We start from the raw sequence: 19,344 nt of genomic DNA, 5'->3' as shown, positions 1-19,344 counted from the left end.
AGAATTAGCATCTATAAACTCTGCCTATCGCTTTTATGAATGCAAACTTTGTGGTTCCTGTGGCTAGCAAGAGCTACTACCAGCCTCACCGAGTGAGATCTTATCTAAAAAATGCTTGTGAGACCAGAAGAGGGCAACAGGTAGGAAAGTGGTAGAAAGGTAAACTGAATCAAAGACCAAATATCCAATATGCTACCCTCTCAGGAGTGCAGATGGTATACTGTGCGCACACAGACACACACACATATATAAAACAATCTCTGTGTTGCAGGTGATTTTGTCATTTGAAGGCGGAACTGGATATTGGTGCCAGGAAAATATTACCAACGCAGTTTAATATTGAGGAGTAACACAAAATCGGGTGTGGAGATACACTTCACCACATGCCCTAATGAAAAATGCAGTAGGTGTAAAGCTCAATTCATAGTGCTGCCAGAATTAGACACAGAGAAATACTATCAAGCCCCAGCACAGACTGCCACTGTGAAGTCAGTAAACACAGCTCAGACTGGCAGTGCTGAAGCTGGGTCAGAAAGAAGTGGGGAGGCAAACGAATTGCAAACTGGTTCAAGGGAAGGAAATAAGAAACAGTTTTGCAGATTTTACCATCATATTGCCCAGATAAAACAGATACAGAGAAGATCTCCTCAGCACTGAAGGGTGAAGCTCAACTCCTTAGGTGAGGCTCAGTAACATAGCCTCAAGACAGGTGCAGTCTGGACTGAAACCAGCTTCTCAACACCACAAATGTCTGCTACAGGATTGGCCAACAGAGCCTACATGCAGCAGGAAGGCCAGGATAGTCTGAACTACTTTCAGAGAGACAGAAAGGCAATAATGAAGAAACACTCCTAAGGAAAAGCAGCAAAAATGACAAAGTCATGTTATTAAATAAATAAATAAATATATATATATATATATAAAAAACTCTCTGGTTCAGACTGTTTATCCTTTATGCAACGTGCAGCAAGAAGGTCATGAATTCATCAATTAGGTAACCAGAAAATATACTGTGAGTATATGTGGAATTCATCAAAGAAAGTCATCAAAGAAAGAACAGAAAATTATCTAATCACAGTAACTAAACACACATAAAGTTTCCTATATGAGTAAAATACAATTGGTAGCCTCAAATGACAAGGTGCCTTCAACAGATAGCTAAGAAAGTCTCTTTTGTGTATGCAGACAGTATTACCTGAGGAATTGTATTCCATTTCACCGGTATTGTAAATCAGTACTTATGACCAAGTTAGTATGACTATGACTGGTCACAAAAAGAATTGGAAAAACATCACTACAAACATAAAAGTGCTTTTGTGTTTTTTTTTTAATCTGATATAATTACTTCAGTCTAGACTAGGATGTGAATATTAACCAGAGGTAGAAGACGACCAGTGATCTGGCACCAGAATGACTCATTGTGATGAATGATTTATTTATGGCATGTAAAATAACCATTAATCCCTCACCTTCATTATTTACTGAGCGGTACCATAGGGTATATTGCTTCTACATTCAGTATGCTGAATAAAATGCCATGAAGAATGAACCCAACCTGACAAGTTCCAAACATATTATTGCATAAGAAAGATTACACGCCTTCTACATGACTTCCACTCTGAAAAGTCTTTCACAAAATTGTACGTACACAATGAACTCTGTCAGTCAAAGAGACAACCTGAATTGACTCTTTTTCTTCCTTCAAGCTGAAATTATAACACTAACAAAGGTCCAGTTCTTCAGCCATCACAACAGTATGACAACAAAATTAATTTAAAAGAGGCAGTCAGTTCTCTAATTAACAAGGATCTGGAGTCAGGAAGGTTTATTTTTGAAATGGGAAACTACATGTAACTTGTTGCTGTTTATAAATAAGAATCATTTCTGACAAAAGCAGAACAAGACTACTACAGATTATTTCTTAAGTATTAAGAATTACATTATACACACTTTTCCCTCAAATTATTATATTTTGAAATTTCAATTCCACTTACTCTGACTTCTTTTCACAAGTCTTAGAGGACTCTTCTATTTTTTTCTCTAGTTCCAACACAAGTTCCTCTTTGCTCAGAAGCGTTTGCTGTGTTTGCATCAGTTCTTCTATTACTGTTTTTAACCTGTAAGACATACATTACAGAAATACATACTGTGAATACAAAAACTTTACAACTTTGGAAACTTCTGTTGTTGTTTTTCCTGAGGATGAGAAGAAACATTAGTCTTTAATTTATACTACTCGGTGCTTGATGGCCTTTCTTGTGGATACTGATTTATATTACACTATTAATCTGTATTTTTACAAATCCACACTAGCCTGTGTAAACATATAAGGCTACAGAATGATCTGCTGCCTACAGGTTCTTCTATCAGTAACATTTTCTCTAGAATGCGTGATGAGTTTTCTGAACTAATGCCTTCCTAATATAATGCTAATATATGAGACGTTTTACAAAAAAAACAAAAACCTTAAGACTGCTGAAGCACATTGATTAAATACACAGAATTGGTAGTTCGGATGTATTCACATTTAGAAACAATGAAAAAAGAACTAACAGGTCCTGCATTACAAATTAAAATAGCTCTTTTCACAATAAAAGCAAGATGCATACTTTTCTCTACAATTAACTTTTTTTTAAAAGCCACATAATCTTTGGTACTGGAAAATTCAGAGTCAAGAAAAAACTTGTACAAGAACACTTAATACTAACAGAAAAACAGTTATTGCACATCAAAAGCATTACTGGAACTTTGCAATTATAGCAGTAAGTATTTCAATAACCAAAAAGTCAACAAATGTAACATGAGACTTTGTGACACACTTCTCATACAACCCTGCACAAACACCCACATAATGATGACTTCTAAAATACATATCAAACTAGATATGTTGGAATCAAGCAATTGTTAAACCAGGAGGAAAATTAAAGAAAGAAAACTTTTGTGTGTGCATGTGTATAAAAAATATAGAAAATATATATGGATAGGCAAATGCCCAAAAGGAAGTGGTATATATAGGACTGTGTGCATCTTCCCTTACCTATTCATCTTTGTCTGCTTTCTCCAGATTTTCAAGCCCAATTTTAGAGTAGTAAAGAGTGGAATAAAATCAAAATATTTTAGTACTTGCTACTGCACAGATCTGTTGCTCCAAACCATTTCAGATGTGAGAGTGTCAGAGGTCAACCGAGAGTAATTTACATGCTCTAGATATCTACGACCCATGTTCTAGATGGTGCTATATGTACCAAAATGAATAATTTAATCTTAACATTGAATTAGTTCTCTCTCCTCCCAATATATTTTATACAATGTTGATTAAACATTCTTTATTCAGCCAGTCAGAGATGTTATAAGACTCAAATGACTATAAAAAAGCCATATACTGAACGATAAAAGTTTACTTCCCAAATGAACAAGCATCTGCATGTGTTTATTTTGAGATAAGAACAACACTTGAAACATTTCTCAGAAGCCCATTTTTTTCATCAGACATTTTTATTGTTATTAGGTTATCAAAATCTTTATGCTGAACTTCTCAGAAACAACAATTTTCTTACACAGACTCTAATTTAATATCAGCTATCAACTTTTTTAATACATTGCTTAAAAATTAATTACCAATTCTTTAACTGAAAATACTGCTTTTTGATCAGTCTTCTAATCAGCATTTTAATCAACGCTGTATTTGGCTCAAAAACTGACTTACAAGAAGCAGATGTTACACTTAGAAATTTGCAAGTTAGATCAGTATATTGCATCCTTTATCAATAGATGATGACTTTTTAAAGATCCATTCTACATGTGCTGAAATAACAGGAATTAGGCTGATGATCTTTAGTTGTGAGATCATTGCCTTGCATCTTCAAAGTACTGTAACAGAATGTTTCTGCAGAGGAGACAGAGCTTCAGTATCTACCAAATATAGATATACTTAAGCACCAGTATTCAAGAAATTAAAACCAAACGAGTAAGATTGTTCATCATTGGAATGTATGATTGCATACATGACAAATCAACACACTGAAATATTTTAACTTCTCAAAAATGTTTGATTGTATATTACAGCATCATAGTGAAACAAAGTCAATGTAGTTCTTCCAAAAATTTCTGAGTTACTTTAGGATCTTCCAAGCATCAACTTTTTACTGTTCTGCTTTTGCAAATATTTCAATATTGGTCTAAGACAGTCATCAATATTTATTAGGAGACACTATGTCTCTCTAACAACTTAGAAGGGTTAGTTAGTACCTCTCTCTGTCAAATCTTTAGCCATACTTACCTAAAAACAAAAAGCTAAGACAGTTTTCTCATCACTTATCTAAAATGTATTTTAAGGATATATAGCTTATTAAGTCCTCCAATAAGTTATGCATGTAAAGTTGTCGATTGTCTCTTGTATGCTCACAAATACAAACAAAATTACTGAGTTTGGATCAATATACAACTTTGTATCCCTTCAAAGTCTGGAAATTAAATCCAGTCAGTGTACTGGATTTATCTATATTTGGTAGATACTGAAACTGTTTCTTCTATGCAAAAAAATTTTGATATAGTATTTAAAAGATCCAAGGAAGTGATCTAAACACTAAAGTTGAGTTCAACAGTCTAATTCCTGCTGTTTTAGCACAAAGAAGGGAAAAAAATCATCATCTATCAATAAATATACTGAACTTACTTGCAAACATCTAGTAATGCATAGTAAGATGACACAAATACCTGTTTTTGTTTGATTTTCTATAGTGGTTTTAAATCAAGACTATAGCAAAAAACAAAACAAAACAAAACAAAAAAGCAGCAGTTAATGAGACATATTAGTAAAAGCAGTTAAAGAGAACTAAGTAGTTGTAAAAGGAAGGGCTTCTCACCTGGACTAAAAAGCAAACCAAAAACGGAACAAAGAAGATAAGAATAAACAGTCAGTTTTCACAATGCTGGGAGATATCTAACGGAGCTCCACAAAAATCTGCACTTAATACATTCATAATAACCCATACAAAGGGCAATTTAAAAAGTGACAAAGAATGCTGATACAAAGTTTTTGAGCTAATAAAGGAAGGAGCTGAATGTGAAGAACAGAAAAGGATTTTGCTGGATCTTAAAATGCTCAGTAACTGGATTGTTATTTAAAAGATTAATTTCAATTCATATTGAAATAAGCAAATACACAGAAGAAAAAACAATCCAAAACTTTATTTATGCAGCAAACGGCTGGCTGTAAACTGACCAGTGCCACTCAGAAATTAGATTTTGAAATTAAAATGGATGATTCCATGAAAGCAATGCTTGACACACTGCACCAGTCAGGAAATCAAATGGAACGACTCCCTTGTATTTGTTAGAAATGAAGCAGAAGAAAGGAAACCTCATTATGCAATTTTCTAATCTATGCACCTGGATTACCTGTACAATTCTGGTCATTCATCTCGAAAACAATACAGTAACCCTAGAAACGTTCAAAGATAGATGACAGGCTTGAGAAAAGGTATGAATAAGTTCTTTGAAAAGAGTAACTACAATTAAAGACTCCTCTGAAAAAAAATGATAGAGGAGGAGTACGACAACAACTTAGACTATCATGCGTGGAGAGGAGTAGATTATTCCTATTCTTTGCCAAAACAAGGAGTTAGTCAAAAAAAATTTAAACTAAAAATTAACAGGCTCATACATTATGAAGCTAACCTTTAGAATTCCTTGACTGACAATAGATGCTTGTACATATTGAAACTGACTGGACAAACTCACAAAAGAAATCTAATACTATTACAAATACTACTTCCAAGTCGTAACATATCCAAGCTGAAAAATATGAGATGACACTGTTCTTAATCTCCTCCCTAGTTTTCCCTGTTGACCAATGCCAGAGAGAAGATATGCTGATGTCTTATTAAAGCCAAAAAGTAAATTACTTATTGTTTTGAGCTACAGTTTTTCTGAGATTCTACCTTCTGTAAGACATATTGAAGAGGTAGATTTTGTGCATGTATTTTTTCCTGTTACAGAGCTGAAGATGATCTAGATATGTACAATGTTTACATAGCTTATCCAGGAATAATCCCACTTTAGTAATGATGCAGAATATGTTATTAGTGTATTATTAACAGAAGCATGTTTAAACAGAAGGGAAGGGTTTTAATTATCATGGGATTATTTCACAAGAAAGATGAAGCTATTTTAGTACTGAGGAGGACAAGTCTGACAAGGAAAGCTAAAAGTGTACATTGAAGAACTTACTGCAATACCTATTTAAGAAAAAAATATTAAAAGGAATTGGATTACCCAGGAAAGAAAGAGATGACAGCTAATGACCTTGAAAAGGAATGAAGAAAATCTAGAGAATCTGTCATAGTGAGGAAGCATGGGATTAGAACAATCTACGGAAGCTTTACTGTAACGTGTTTATATTTGAAATATCTTACTGTTATGAAGACTCTCTATGACTTTGGTTTTCACAATAACCTATAAGAAACAAGAGTTTCTTTCTCCAAGTTTGCTTAAGCAGAAAAAATTAAAAAGAAAAAAACAAAAAACAAACACTGCTTTGTTATTTAGATTAGCTATGCTTTTGAAAACAAACAAGTCAAACATGGGCTGAAATAAAGTATAGACACCAAATCATTACAAAACAATGAAATTCTGACTTTGCCATTTTGAACTGCTGTAGTAAATATAAAAAAATACCTAAAGTGTACAATTAATACTTGCAATCTCACAAGTGACTGCATTGGACCATTTTACGGAAGAATTAAGGTTGATATGAGAACATTCTAACAAAGGATAACTTCAGCAGGAAATTTGTTCCCCAGTAACAACTGATTAAAGGTGAAATCGGTAAAATTAATTAAAATATTTGAATACATTGATATGCATATTAAAATATGCAGAAATATTTTACCACGCTGACTGACTGAAGGTTCCATGAAATGCAATACAACAGCTACACCTGTTTTAGTAAGTTAACATTTTAAAAGTTGATGAATGAGAATTTCCTTTAAAAACTAAAACAAACATTTACAAAACAAGTGAAATAATCCATTTGAAAACTTCTCTGGATGGCAATCCAAATCACTGACTGTAGTACTGTACTCAGTGGCTTCATCAACAGATATCAACGTTTTTCCTAGAAAACTGAATGTGGAAACAGTTTTGGGAAGATACATGTAAGTAAATGAATTCCCAGTGAGGATTTATGACAAATTTGGGGCACTGTATAAATTAAACAGGGAGGAAAGGTAACTATATTGATAGCGTTGACAAGTCTTCCGTGAGGCCTCGGCACGTTGTGCTAAAGAACAATAAAAACAGCAACAAACAAGGGCTTAGACCCTGCAAATTCTCTTTTTAGAAAGCAGACCTTAAAAATGAGGACACAGCAAAGCAATGAGATGAGTGAGATGTAAGTTAGGACAGCATTTCCAAAGTGTGAAAGTTTTGTTAAGACTTACGTGACTTGTAAACTTTCTGCTGTTAGATTATTCCACATGATCTCATTAGCTTGAAGGTTTTCATTTTCTTCTAATAAAGATGTATCAAACTCTATTTCTTGTTCAACAACTTCTGATGACCTAATCCAGTAAATAAATGTTGTATTTGTAAAATTAACATGCATCTTTCAGTGGAGCATAAAGCAAATCATTACACTTTGAATTATTTTAGTAATGGAATATAGATAAAATCACGTATGGAATAAATGGAAAGCAGCAACTGCATCTTCTTCTTCCTTTGAATGAACAACACAGTCCTAAAACCATACCAGAGTATAAAACTGAATACAGTTCTTTGAATTAAGCTCACATGATAACCGAGGTTCTCAGGGAATCTGCATAGTTCCACTAATCCTGCTATAAACCTAACCACTACCAATTTGCAAATTAACAAACAAGGTCTTAAAACTATTCCACATGTAACAATGTACAGTAACAGTTCAATAAATGGTTAATACAATCCTTGTTCATTTGTCAGTTTTTTAATATAAAACTTTACTGCATTAACAGAGAGTCACAGAATGGCTTGGGTTGGAAGGGACCTTCAAGACCATCAAGTTCCAACCCCCTGCCACGGGCAGGGACACCTCCCACCAGACCAGGTTGCCCAGAGCCCCATACAGCCTGGCCTTGAGCACCTCCAGGGATGGGGCATCCACAGCTTCTCTGGGCAGCCTGTGCCAGGGCCTCACCGTCCTCTGAAGAATTTCTAACCTCTCATCTCAATCTCCCCTCTTCTAGTTTAAAACCATTACCCCTAGTCCTGTCACTGTCTGTCTGAGCAAAAAGTTGCTCTCCATGCTTTTATAAGCCCCCTTTATGTACTGAAAAGCTGCAATGAGGTCTCTCAAGAGTGTTCTTTTCTCCAGGCTGAGCATCCACAGCTCTCTCCACCTTTCTTCGTAGGTGGGCTGCTCCAGCCCTCTCTGCAGGGTTATCTTTGTGGCCCTCCTCTGGGCCCACTCTAACAGCCCCACATCCTCCTTGTGCTGGGGGCAACAGCCCTGGATGCAGCACTCCAGGTGGGGCCTCACAAGGGCAGAGCCAAGGGGGGCAGTTACCCCCCTCCACCTGCTGGCCACCCCTCTGTTGATGCAGCCCAGGACGCAGTTGGCCTGCTGGGCTGCAAGCACACACTGCTGGCTCACATCAAACTTTTTCATCAACCAGAACCCCAAGTCTCTCTCTCCGCAAGGCTGCTCTCAGTGAGTTCTTCTCCCAGTCTGTGCTCATGTCTTGGATTGCCCCAACCGAGGTGCAGCACCCTGCACCTGGGCTTGTTGAACCTCCTTAGGTTCACACGGGCCCACTTCTCCAGCTTGCCCAGGTCATCTCTGGATGGCATCCCTTCCTTCTATTGTATCAACTGCACCACCCAGCTTGGTGTCATCTGCAAACGTGCTGAGGGTGCACTCAATCCCACTGTGTGTCACTGATAAAGATACTAAACAGCACCAGTCCCAGGACAGGCCTCTGAGGGTCACCACTCATCGCTGGCCTCCACCTGGACGTAGAACCATTACCCAGCACTCTCTTGAGTGTGGCATTCACACCAATTCCTTATCCACCAGATGGTCCACCCATCAAATCCTTATCTTCACAGTTTGGAGACCTGAATGTCATGTGGGACGTGTCAGAGGCCTTATCTGTGTACTCAGATTGTTTCAGGCACTGCTCAATCTGCAATAACTGCAGTGTGCACAGAGATGCCTAGCATTCATTTACCCACAATATAGACAGTAAGAGAAATAAAGCAAACAAACAGCACAGCACAGGATGCAAACTGCATCCAAATACTCAGTAAATTAGCCCACGCTGAATCTAGATCAACACGTATTACCAAAGTTATGGTTCAGAGAATCATAACAACATTAATATGAATTTTGTTATTCTAGAACCAGACAAATAGATGGATGGTTAGAGAAACAGGGTTAAAAGGCTGACTTTCAGCCAACCTTCTTCTACACATGCAGGTAGAACTACTTTTTAGATTAGGATAATGCTTTACAAGTAACAATGTAAAAGGAAACAAAGAGAAATAAATTCAACTCTGACTGCTTAAACAGCATTGAAATTTAATGCAAGGTTTTCTTAAGAAACATTAAGATGCACAGCAAGAAGGAAATACACACCTGTGAGTATCTACGAAGTCATTATACTCAGAATTGGGGTCTATCTGTTCAACCGAGGTCTGGATCTCTTTATGGACATTCACAATCTCTTCCGTAACGAGACTGGTGATCTGGCTATACTCATCCAAGATTCCTTTTCTAGAGAGGAAAAAAAATTCTAGTGTATAACATGGCACTGAAGGCATAGATGGAATTGAAGATGCTTCAAACTTTCAATTTGCTGTTTTTACAAATTCTTGTTGCAACTGGCTAAAAAGGGAAAAAATAAGACAATATATTACTCAAAGAAACAACAGATCAGTTGTGGCCTCTTCTTTACAAATCTGCCATCGGTGGAGAAGTCTCTAATAACATGCTCCTTGTACTGATTTCAGTGCATCTACATACAGGGTAGCTAAACTAAAGCTGTAGAGATTACAGGGAAAATGAACACACACAGCTCCTTGATGATAACCTTTTTCACAACAACATGTTTGTCTACACTGAAGTGTCTCATATTCCCTTGACTGATAAAATAAATATATTCTGGCATAAGGGAAAAGGCAGTGTGAAAACTGTTGGTGTTTTTTTCATCATTTCATCTATCCTTTAACATACATTCATTTTATGAAGTGGCATACATCACAAGTTGGCATACATTTACAAGAAGAACCAAAATCAAGGAAGAAGTTCACACAAGAAAGTACATGTCATCCAGTCTTGTCATTACCTGGTCCCTGGAGTGGAGAAAAGCAAGTGATTAAGGAGTAGGAAAGGACTATGCCATATTGGACCACAAATTTTAATAGTATACAGTAGCACTTCCTCAGAATACTTTGCTGTCCTCCACTTTCCATAAATGAACCCTCAAAATCATTCACAATTTTATTTTATTTTTTTATTGACAGATTTTCTGGCTTGCCAGGTGCTGAAGTATAGCAAGCTTTTTCAAATACTGCTCAATTTTAACCATACCAGAGAAAAATGCAGAGAAAGAAGTATTAATATTTTATCCTGGATATGATCTCTAGACTTGTTTACTCAATAGGAAAACACTATTTGCTTGAATTTTTCCAGTACATTTTCTGAGGAGAGAACAGACAAGAGAAGCATTTTGTCTTGTCTGTGAACAACATGTCTGAAAACACTCCAGAAAACAATTCAAAGACAGCAACAAAAGAGATAAGCCAATGCCAGATACAGCAATGCTATATCTAAGAGGAAGGGAATCAATGTCAACTACAAAATAATAATAATGTTAATCTATGCTTCAAGATTGCCAAACAAATTGATCTGCCAAATCGGGACTATTAAGGAAGTTTGTTTCATACATCTAGCAACATCTAGCTTCACACCTGACCTCACCACTTCTTTTTACAGAATTAAGCCCACAATTAACAGAAAGCACTAATTTTCCAATCATCTCAGATCTCACTAAAAATGATCAGCTATTGACAAAAATTGTTTCCAGTCCTTACCTCAGTGATAACAAAGACAAATGGGTTCAATAGGTTTTGCATGATAGAACTCTTCAGTGAATTACTATGACTTACATTTCTGAAAAATCAACTTAATTGCAACAGAAAAAATTACCTGTATTCTCTTGTGATTCTATATAAAGATTAAAAGGACTGAGGAGACTACTACAGAGGTCTATTTCATTTTATATAACCTGCACCAGCATCAAAGGCAGTAATACGATATACTATATGGGGCCATTAACGTTGTCTGCATCACCTAAGCATGTAGAGTATGAAATCCTCAACTCTCCCTCACTTGCTGAAGTCAAGATGAACATAGGCTCCAAAAAAGGTAAGAAAATGAGTGCATCACATCTAAATGAACAATACCTACAAGAAAAAGTAACTACCCTGCCTTTTAAACTAAGTGATACACAGAATGCCCAGGAAAAAGACCTAACCAACTCACTTTCTTCAAGAAGGTCAGAGAGGCAGCACGGTGGTTACAGACCAGAAAAGAGGGCTTAAAGTACTAATTTTCTGTTCTCCGAGATCATCAGTTTGCATATCTGTTGTAATTATGTAGAGAATGACTTTTCAGGGAAAAGGTAATTGTATTTTTAAGGTTGGATTCCTTTCACTGAGATTAGGTCTACGTGATCCTGTTATTTGTCCATGCCTATGACTAACCACACATCTGCCTGGACCTCCTCCAAAATGACTGTCAAGATGGTTGGAGAGTTAAAAGCAAATTTTTTAGTGGGAGAGTTTCACAAAAATAAGACTACGGAGAGGCAACAAACTTCTCTGTTATCCCAGCTAAAGGAGAGGGCAAAGCATGAGCTCAACTGTAAACCCTGCACTTTATCTGTCAAATTTAAATTTTACAAGAAGATAGTGTCTCACTGAAATGCTTAAGCATCCCCTGAAATCTACTGTCTGTATTTGGATACTTATCTATTCACAATTATTGTTAATTGAAAGATACAAGTAGCTTTTCTCATTATCCTTGATATAAAAATAATTAAAGTTTATTATTTTCTAATAAGTCTATAAATTAGGATACTGCACACAAAGTTTTGCATGTTTAAATATATATATGAAGAGATCTTACAGGGCTTTAATCATTTCTTCTTGCATTTTCTGTAGAGAATCAAGTAACAGAGGAAGCGTAGTGTCATAATATTGGTGCTGGTGTAACTGTGCTCCTTTCAGTGCCAACACATACTGATTATGCAACATATGAAGCTTCATAGTGGCTTTATCACACCGATCTTTGGCTTTCTCAGTCTCCTTTCCTAACGAAAAACAAAAACAGAAGATGAAAAGTTGATTTAAAAGTACACAAACTTGCAGATAACATAGTTCTAAAATATTCATGGTAAGTTTACAGCTTTTCTTCTCCTAAAGAAATACATTTCCAAAGTATTACTGTGAAGAAAGTAAAATTTGACCATTTTCAAGTGAAGAAAGTAAAATTTGACCGTTTTCAGGTTGTTAGTAAGACTGAATGCCTTGGTTTTCTTCTTCTGGACTAAGTAAGAAAAAACTGCATTTACTTTGAGTAGAAATCCAGTAATTCTTTATCTAAATTTATATGAAAACCACTACCTACACAGGTATAGAAATAATAGCATTATTAAGACTAAAACTCAGTTCATATGATTATCAAAAACGCTTTCTTTTTTTTTGCCTCAAAAGAAATGTTTATTTTTTAAAGAAGAAAGTAAAAGATGTCCTACTAGGTTAGACCTATGATTCACCTAGAAGCTGTCATTTATTTTGAGCAAAAAATCTACTGCCACATATCATCCCAAGAAAGCACTGATGCAGCCTACATATCAGTAGCTGAACTCCAGCACTATTACTCCTCTACAAAACTTTCTGCCTTAATACTACTATTTAACATTCCCTCATCACTGTTGGTATGCATCAGGAAGCATCAGGAGGTCAGCATTACAATCTCATCTCCGTGCTACTGCAACCTAGAAATCCTCAAGTCTGTGCTTATAAGACCAGCTGAGTGCTGAACCAGGGTCACAATGTTCTTCGAGAGGTCATCTATTCTGCTCTTTGCCACGGTGATTGCACAGCTATGTGACATATGTTTCTGTGATCTTCCTGCAATCTGCAATGACAGATAACTTTGCAACTTCCCAGTACAATTCAGGTCAGCGTGCTAGCTGCAATATGATAGCACAGCCAGCACTGCGTTAGCTGCACTAGCTGAAGACACTCGCCCACCATCTCATCCCTTCACTCTCCAATCTAATTTTTTATTGCTTTAATAAACTCTTTATACTCTCGCTTATTTCATCTGTGTGCTGTAGACATGAAATACAGATTCTACAGTTCTCTGGAATCCACCTTTTATACAGTAGAAAACTAGATTTTTTCCTCTTCTGCCCAGTCTTGTCATCTTCGCACTGAACAATGTACAGGTCTCCCCTTACCAATCCTGTTTTCTCTTTTCAGTCAAATGGCTCACAGCCTCACACAAGTGTAACTTCAGTCAAGGTTCAACTTTGAAAGCCACAGGATAAGTCATACATCCAGATGCTTCTAGATCATTTCAAATGAAAAAAAAAGTGCTTTTTTTGGATGCCGTACAAACATGGCATCACTAATTAGTCATGACCTAATTAATCTGTTCCAGTTAATCTGATCAAGTTAATCTGATCTTGGAAGAAAAAAAAAAGAACCCACTACATTTTTCCAACCATCTCTCCAGTTTCTCAAATTATTTTAAACTCTACAGCTGTCCTCCAATGCACTTTAAATCCCTTTAAGGTATAGTGAAACCTGCAAATTTAATAAGCAAACTCTGGTTCAAAGTGATGAAACACTGGAAGACCACCCACACCTAATCCCAACATATATCCTCTCATGTCCCACAGGATAGATTATTCTGACAGGACCCCGTTAATAACCATTCGCCAAGCAGTTTTATGCAGGCAGTTTTGCACCTCTATTAGGATATTTCCAACTTGATCATGCATTGCCCTTGTCATAAAAGGATAATATATTATTTTGACATGTTTCCTTACAGAGACATATAAGATCTTACTCATATCCTCGTTATCTCCTCAATATTTATGAAGTGTCTGATATTTATGGAGTGTCTGATGACTTTTTTCAGGCACTGAAAGCATTCTAAATGAATCTGTATCTGCAATTATCAAACGCAGATTCACAATAACCTGCACAGATAAACGCACACTAACTAAAAATCTCAATCATACTGATACATTTCTTACAATCTTAAAATAAAGTAATAAAGAAAACTTTATTTTAACATGTCAACCACCTATCACAAAGCAGTAGATAAAACGAAAAAGTGGCAGATTAGGACTTCAAAGCAGACCTTGAAAAGCTGAAATTTTGTCAAACAAGGAACACTCAAAGGTTTGTGAACTCTGATAAATTAAAACATAGAAACACATTATCACATGTCAAAAAAGATTTGCAGGAAAAACTTGTAAAATAGCAATAAAACTGATAATAAATCCTCTTTCAAATACATTGGAGTCAGTAAGCTCGTCAGAAAATGTAAAGAATAGTTGTTATATAAAAGGAGCTGGTAGAAAAGAATCTTTTTCTGCATTCATTTTCACTGTGAATGACCTTCAGAGATTTCCATGCTGAAAAGTCTCTGTATGAAAGAGTCACAGAATCTCTCTTCAGAGACATCAGAAGAAGAGGTTAGAGAACAAACGAACTAAGAAAAAATTAGCAGGACAGGAAGGTATTTAGCTTTACAACTCAAAAGAAACTTGAGGAAGTTTTTTTCTGATCGGCTTTTAAAGGAGGAAGTAGGCACTCAGAGTGCCTCAGGAATATTAGTTGGGACCTGATATATGAGGTGATAAATACATTGATAAAGATGTTAACTGAAGCGAACAACCAAAAACTCATTTTTCATGGGGAGACCATTTTATTTAATTATATATTATTTTCCCAAACGAAAACATCAGAATATTGTAGTACTTATTTCTAAGTTAAACATATATCACTTAGAGGGCAGTTTAGAAAAACAAAACAACAACAAAATAACAAAAAAAAAAAACGAACAGCATGCTCAGAATAGCATTACAGAAATTGGAATGACTGAACATGGCTGACATCAGTGCACCGAGAGTACAGGAAAATGGTATAGCTCAGTATCCCATTCTCCTGTCTGCCTTGAGGACTTTGCTATACACATTATTCCTTAGCAGAACACTCCAACAAATCTGAGAATAAATCAAATCACCATACACACCCAGCTTTCAAATACAGCTGGTTACAGTTGGCTGTCCAGAGACAAGACCTATCTACATGGTCTTTGTGGAGAATAAGAGAACACGTAAAGATGATGGAAAGGAGACTGAAGAGAGTCTGGAGAGGAAGCAGTCGGGTAGTAGCTACAGTACAGGGACTGGATGAAAGGGGAGAAGGCAGCTGGAAATCAGAGCAGGAAAAAACAAGCCTTCCTTGCCTTAGACTAACTCTTTAGCAGAGGCACTGGACCGAGCACTCCTTGGGAAAGGGGAACACAGCAGTGGGAGAGAAAGAAATGCTGGATCGTTTTTCGTTTTTATTACATGTTTGGCCACTCTTACTCAGGCTATTTGGCCAGCACATTTGGAATTACATAATCCAAAATTATCTCAAAATATTATACTCTGGTATTTGAACTTCAAGTAATTTTCACTAGGAATTGAAATACTTGACTCTCTACAATGGCATAGCAAGAATGCCGGCCTTTTCTTTGCAAATGTCAAACTCTCATAATTGAATTTTGCAAGCTTCATAATACGGTTTATAGCCTAACATATTGTACACACAGTCTGTTTTTATAAACATTAAACAGATTTGTCAACAACTGGTGGCAGTAGAATTATAATTAGATCTATTTATGAAATTCATTATACAGATAAAGAAAATTGGATGTTTTCTTCTGTGTTAATTGACACATTGAACAACTGTGTTCTCAGCCTCACTGCATTTTGCTGTTTTATAAAACAAATTGCAATGTGGAAATAGTACTGTAGCTCTGTAGCTACATTTCTTTAATTAATCATAGGTCCAAAGACTACATTTGAAAGTTCAGTGTGTATGATACACTGATTTAGTCTAAAATTAGTGGACCTGTTCTCCTAAGGAGCAATGTATAGCAAAGGACTTTTCTCCACACAGATGGGAGGTTAAGACCTTAATGAGGTTTCTGAAAGAAATACAATATTTCTTTCAGAATAAGAAATACAATATTGACAGTCTCTATTAGGTAGTAGTTATTTATGGTGTAAATTTTTGGTTTAGTTTAACAGCTGAAAACTGTTTGTGGTGATTCATAGTTCAGAAACCTTTACTGGTGGAGCACTGTAAGGTTTGACACATGCTGGTAGGGGATGCAGCTTGAAGACATGCACGGGCAAGCTTCGGGTTTTAAGCTTTTCAAATCTGGATTACAGATCTTTTCTTCAAACAGCAAAACCATGACACTACAGAATGCAGAGTAAAGCATCCACTAATTTGCACAGAACAAGGATCAACCTCCTGATAGGTATCTGTAGTACAATGTTTACAACTCAAGAACTAGTACAAGTTTAGCTGTTCACGTTTCAAGTTCAAATTCATGACAGTGTAGGTTAAAGTACTGACCAACACTTCAATATTTCTGCAACAGAAAATTCCAGTTAAGCTCCTTCAGTTCAAGCCCTTCAGCTAAATCTTATGTAACAGCTAATAATGAAAGTAAAGGTCCAAAAAGATCAAATAAAATCATTTAAGTTGATAAAGACCTCTAAGATCATCAGGTCCAACCATTAAAATATATGATTTTATTTAAAAATTATCCTTTTTAAGGAACAAAAGCATACAGTGCAAATCTCAGGTTTGAATAACATGAGATACAAAGCGCTCCCCTCAAAATCAAAAGTCCTAAAAGAAACATTTTGGATAGATTAAGCGCAGAAAGTGGTCATAAAGAATTTCAGGACTGAATGCTCAAAGAAACAATTTCTTTATTTGTACCTTGTAGACCAGCTGGTAGAAAACAGAAGTGCAACACTGTACTTTAATGGATACATGCCACCATAACCCCCGAAGTTCTGTTTCACTGCAGATACAACAGCTCCAACAAAGCCCTCTACCAAAGAATCCTACTTTACAGAAAGATTGCATTTTTTTCCTCCCAGCATTGCTTTGCATCAGCAGGGAGAAAAGCTGTCTAGAAGACCTCTTCAAAGTATCAGTTTTTAAGCTGTTTGTTCTTAAGTTTGCTTTGTTTTCATTTGATTTGTTTGTTTGGGACCTCTGTGGACAGGAAAGGAAAAACATGTTTTAAAGAAGAAAAAATTGGCAAAACACAGATAGCCAAAAGCTTGTCAACACTTGAGATGTTTTCTCAGATTTTTGCATCTTTTAAGTGTTTCCTCATATAAAACAATAAATACCATAATTGCTTTTTGAAACAGCATAATTGAAATACTAAATATAGCATGCGAATGCAGCATAAATCTGATGGAGCCATTTAGAGTGTATACCGTTACAGAGAAACGTCTGCAGAAACTTTTTGTCCAATTTTCACATAAATCCCAGACATTGTCTAGGAGTCCTGTGTTACGGTATTTCAAGAAAGATTGCCTCTGGCTTCTCACTCATAGGATCATTAGTTATAAGACTGTATTTGGTTATTGGAGAAAGAAAAGACAATAGCACTAGACCAAAACAGCTGCTTCAGGAGCAGAGGATCCTTTATTAGCCAGACAACTCGTGGTTGACTACTTGTTCTTCAAACAACAGCAAAGCATCTAAGGAAACTGGAGGCAGCAGGGAACTGCATATACTCATTCATGTGTTGGCGATATGACTAATGCTGCACTGGCTAGTGCCTATAACATGGCATGGGAAGCACTTTACACCCAGTGGAAAATGTAAGTTAAAAATAAATACCTAAAATTTAATTCTCATTGATACGCTGAAAAAATGTTTACGCACACAAACATGGAAAGCAATTCTGACAAAAGTAACAAACAGTGACCAGAAAAAAAACACGTAATGGATTTCAAAAACCTGCAGATGTTTCTTTGCAATAAAAAAATACAAGGTGAGTATTCTCCAATACAAGGTGGATGATACTACTTCCTGACCTGACAAGGAAAGTAATAAAAGATAGTGAATCAGAATTGAAAACAGAAAGAACTGAACAGGTACATATATATAAAAATCAGGATTAAAATCAAGGTAATAAAAACTACAGCTATCAAAGTCACAAAAGAAGACAGGCAAAGCCCCACAAGTACACTAGAAGCAAGAACTGAAGGACACCAAAAAATCCATGTCATTACAGAGTTAAAATAACTAGTTATGCCAGAGAGGACTGAAGGATTTTATGCCACTTTGATTTTAAGTGAGGCTGAACCAAGAAGAAAAGTGGGTGTCTGGCTACATTAGAAGCATTCATACTAAATGAAAAGACAAAGCTCACACTCGAGCAGATGCTCCCAACCTATACAGGTGTTTATCTATGTGGTACACATAGTGAACTGCAACCAAGAAATACACGCCAACAGTATTAAGCAAGCACCCATGTGAAGGAGCTTTACCTGAACCCTAAAGCAAGGTGGACGTTTTGGTTATTGATAACAAGTGACAGCAGAATCACAGAATGGGCAGGGCTAGGAGGGACGTCTGAAGATCATCTGGTCCAACCCCCTGCCAAGCAGGATAGCCTAGAGCACATTGTGCAGGATGGCAGCCAGGTGGGTTTTGAATATCTCCAGAGAAGGAGACACCACAGCCTCTCTGGGCAACCCGCCCCAGTGCTCTGTCACCCTCACAGCACAGAAGTGCCCCCTCATAGTGAGCCAGAACGTCCTGTGCTTCAGTTTGTACCCACTGCCAGTGAGTGGTGCTCCAGTCCTCTCATCGTATCAGTAGCCCACCTCTGGACTCACTGCAGTAGCTCCATGTCCCTCTGGCACTGGGGAGCCCAGAGCTGGGCACAAGACTCCAGGTGTGGCCTCACTGGGGGCAGGATCACCTCCCTCAACATGGCGGCCTGGGCCTGGGCTGAGGTGGGAGAGAGCCCTGGGGGGATCAGGCAGGGACATGCAGAGCTGCCTGAGTCCTTGGGGCCTGGGCAGAGATTTCACTTTTCCTTCTGCAAGCTTTCCAAAAGCTTCGTTGTACAATGTGAATTACTGTCTTCCCAACAGTAACACAGTCACAGAGGAAAGTAGGGAGCATTCATACATGAACACTGACCTTGTAACGCTCTTACAGAACGCAAAGATGCCGTAGTTGCTT

The 19,344-nt window shown here is 36.8% G+C and overlaps 1 protein-coding gene across 6 annotated transcripts in view; it reads right to left on the bottom strand.

Annotated features, from left to right (window-relative positions):
* Positions 1–19,344, bottom strand: part of FER (FER tyrosine kinase) — a 187,366-nt gene that overhangs the window by 136,881 nt on the left and 31,141 nt on the right. For all 6 annotated transcript variants that reach the window (XM_068666029.1, XM_068666033.1, XM_068666035.1 and 3 more), the window contains 4 exons: positions 12,167–12,350; positions 9,614–9,751; positions 7,443–7,562; positions 1,995–2,117 (listed from right to left, as the gene is read on the bottom strand). In XM_068666029.1, the coding sequence (XP_068522130.1) occupies positions 1,995–2,117; positions 7,443–7,562; positions 9,614–9,751; positions 12,167–12,350 (565 nt within the window). The remainder of the gene's footprint in view (positions 1–1,994; positions 2,118–7,442; positions 7,563–9,613; positions 9,752–12,166; positions 12,351–19,344) is intronic.

Source organism: Anas acuta, chromosome Z (genome assembly GCF_963932015.1).
Source record: "Anas acuta chromosome Z, bAnaAcu1.1, whole genome shotgun sequence".
Taxonomy (NCBI): Eukaryota; Metazoa; Chordata; class Aves; order Anseriformes; family Anatidae; genus Anas; species Anas acuta.
This window is presented reverse-complemented; position numbering and strand designations above follow the sequence as displayed.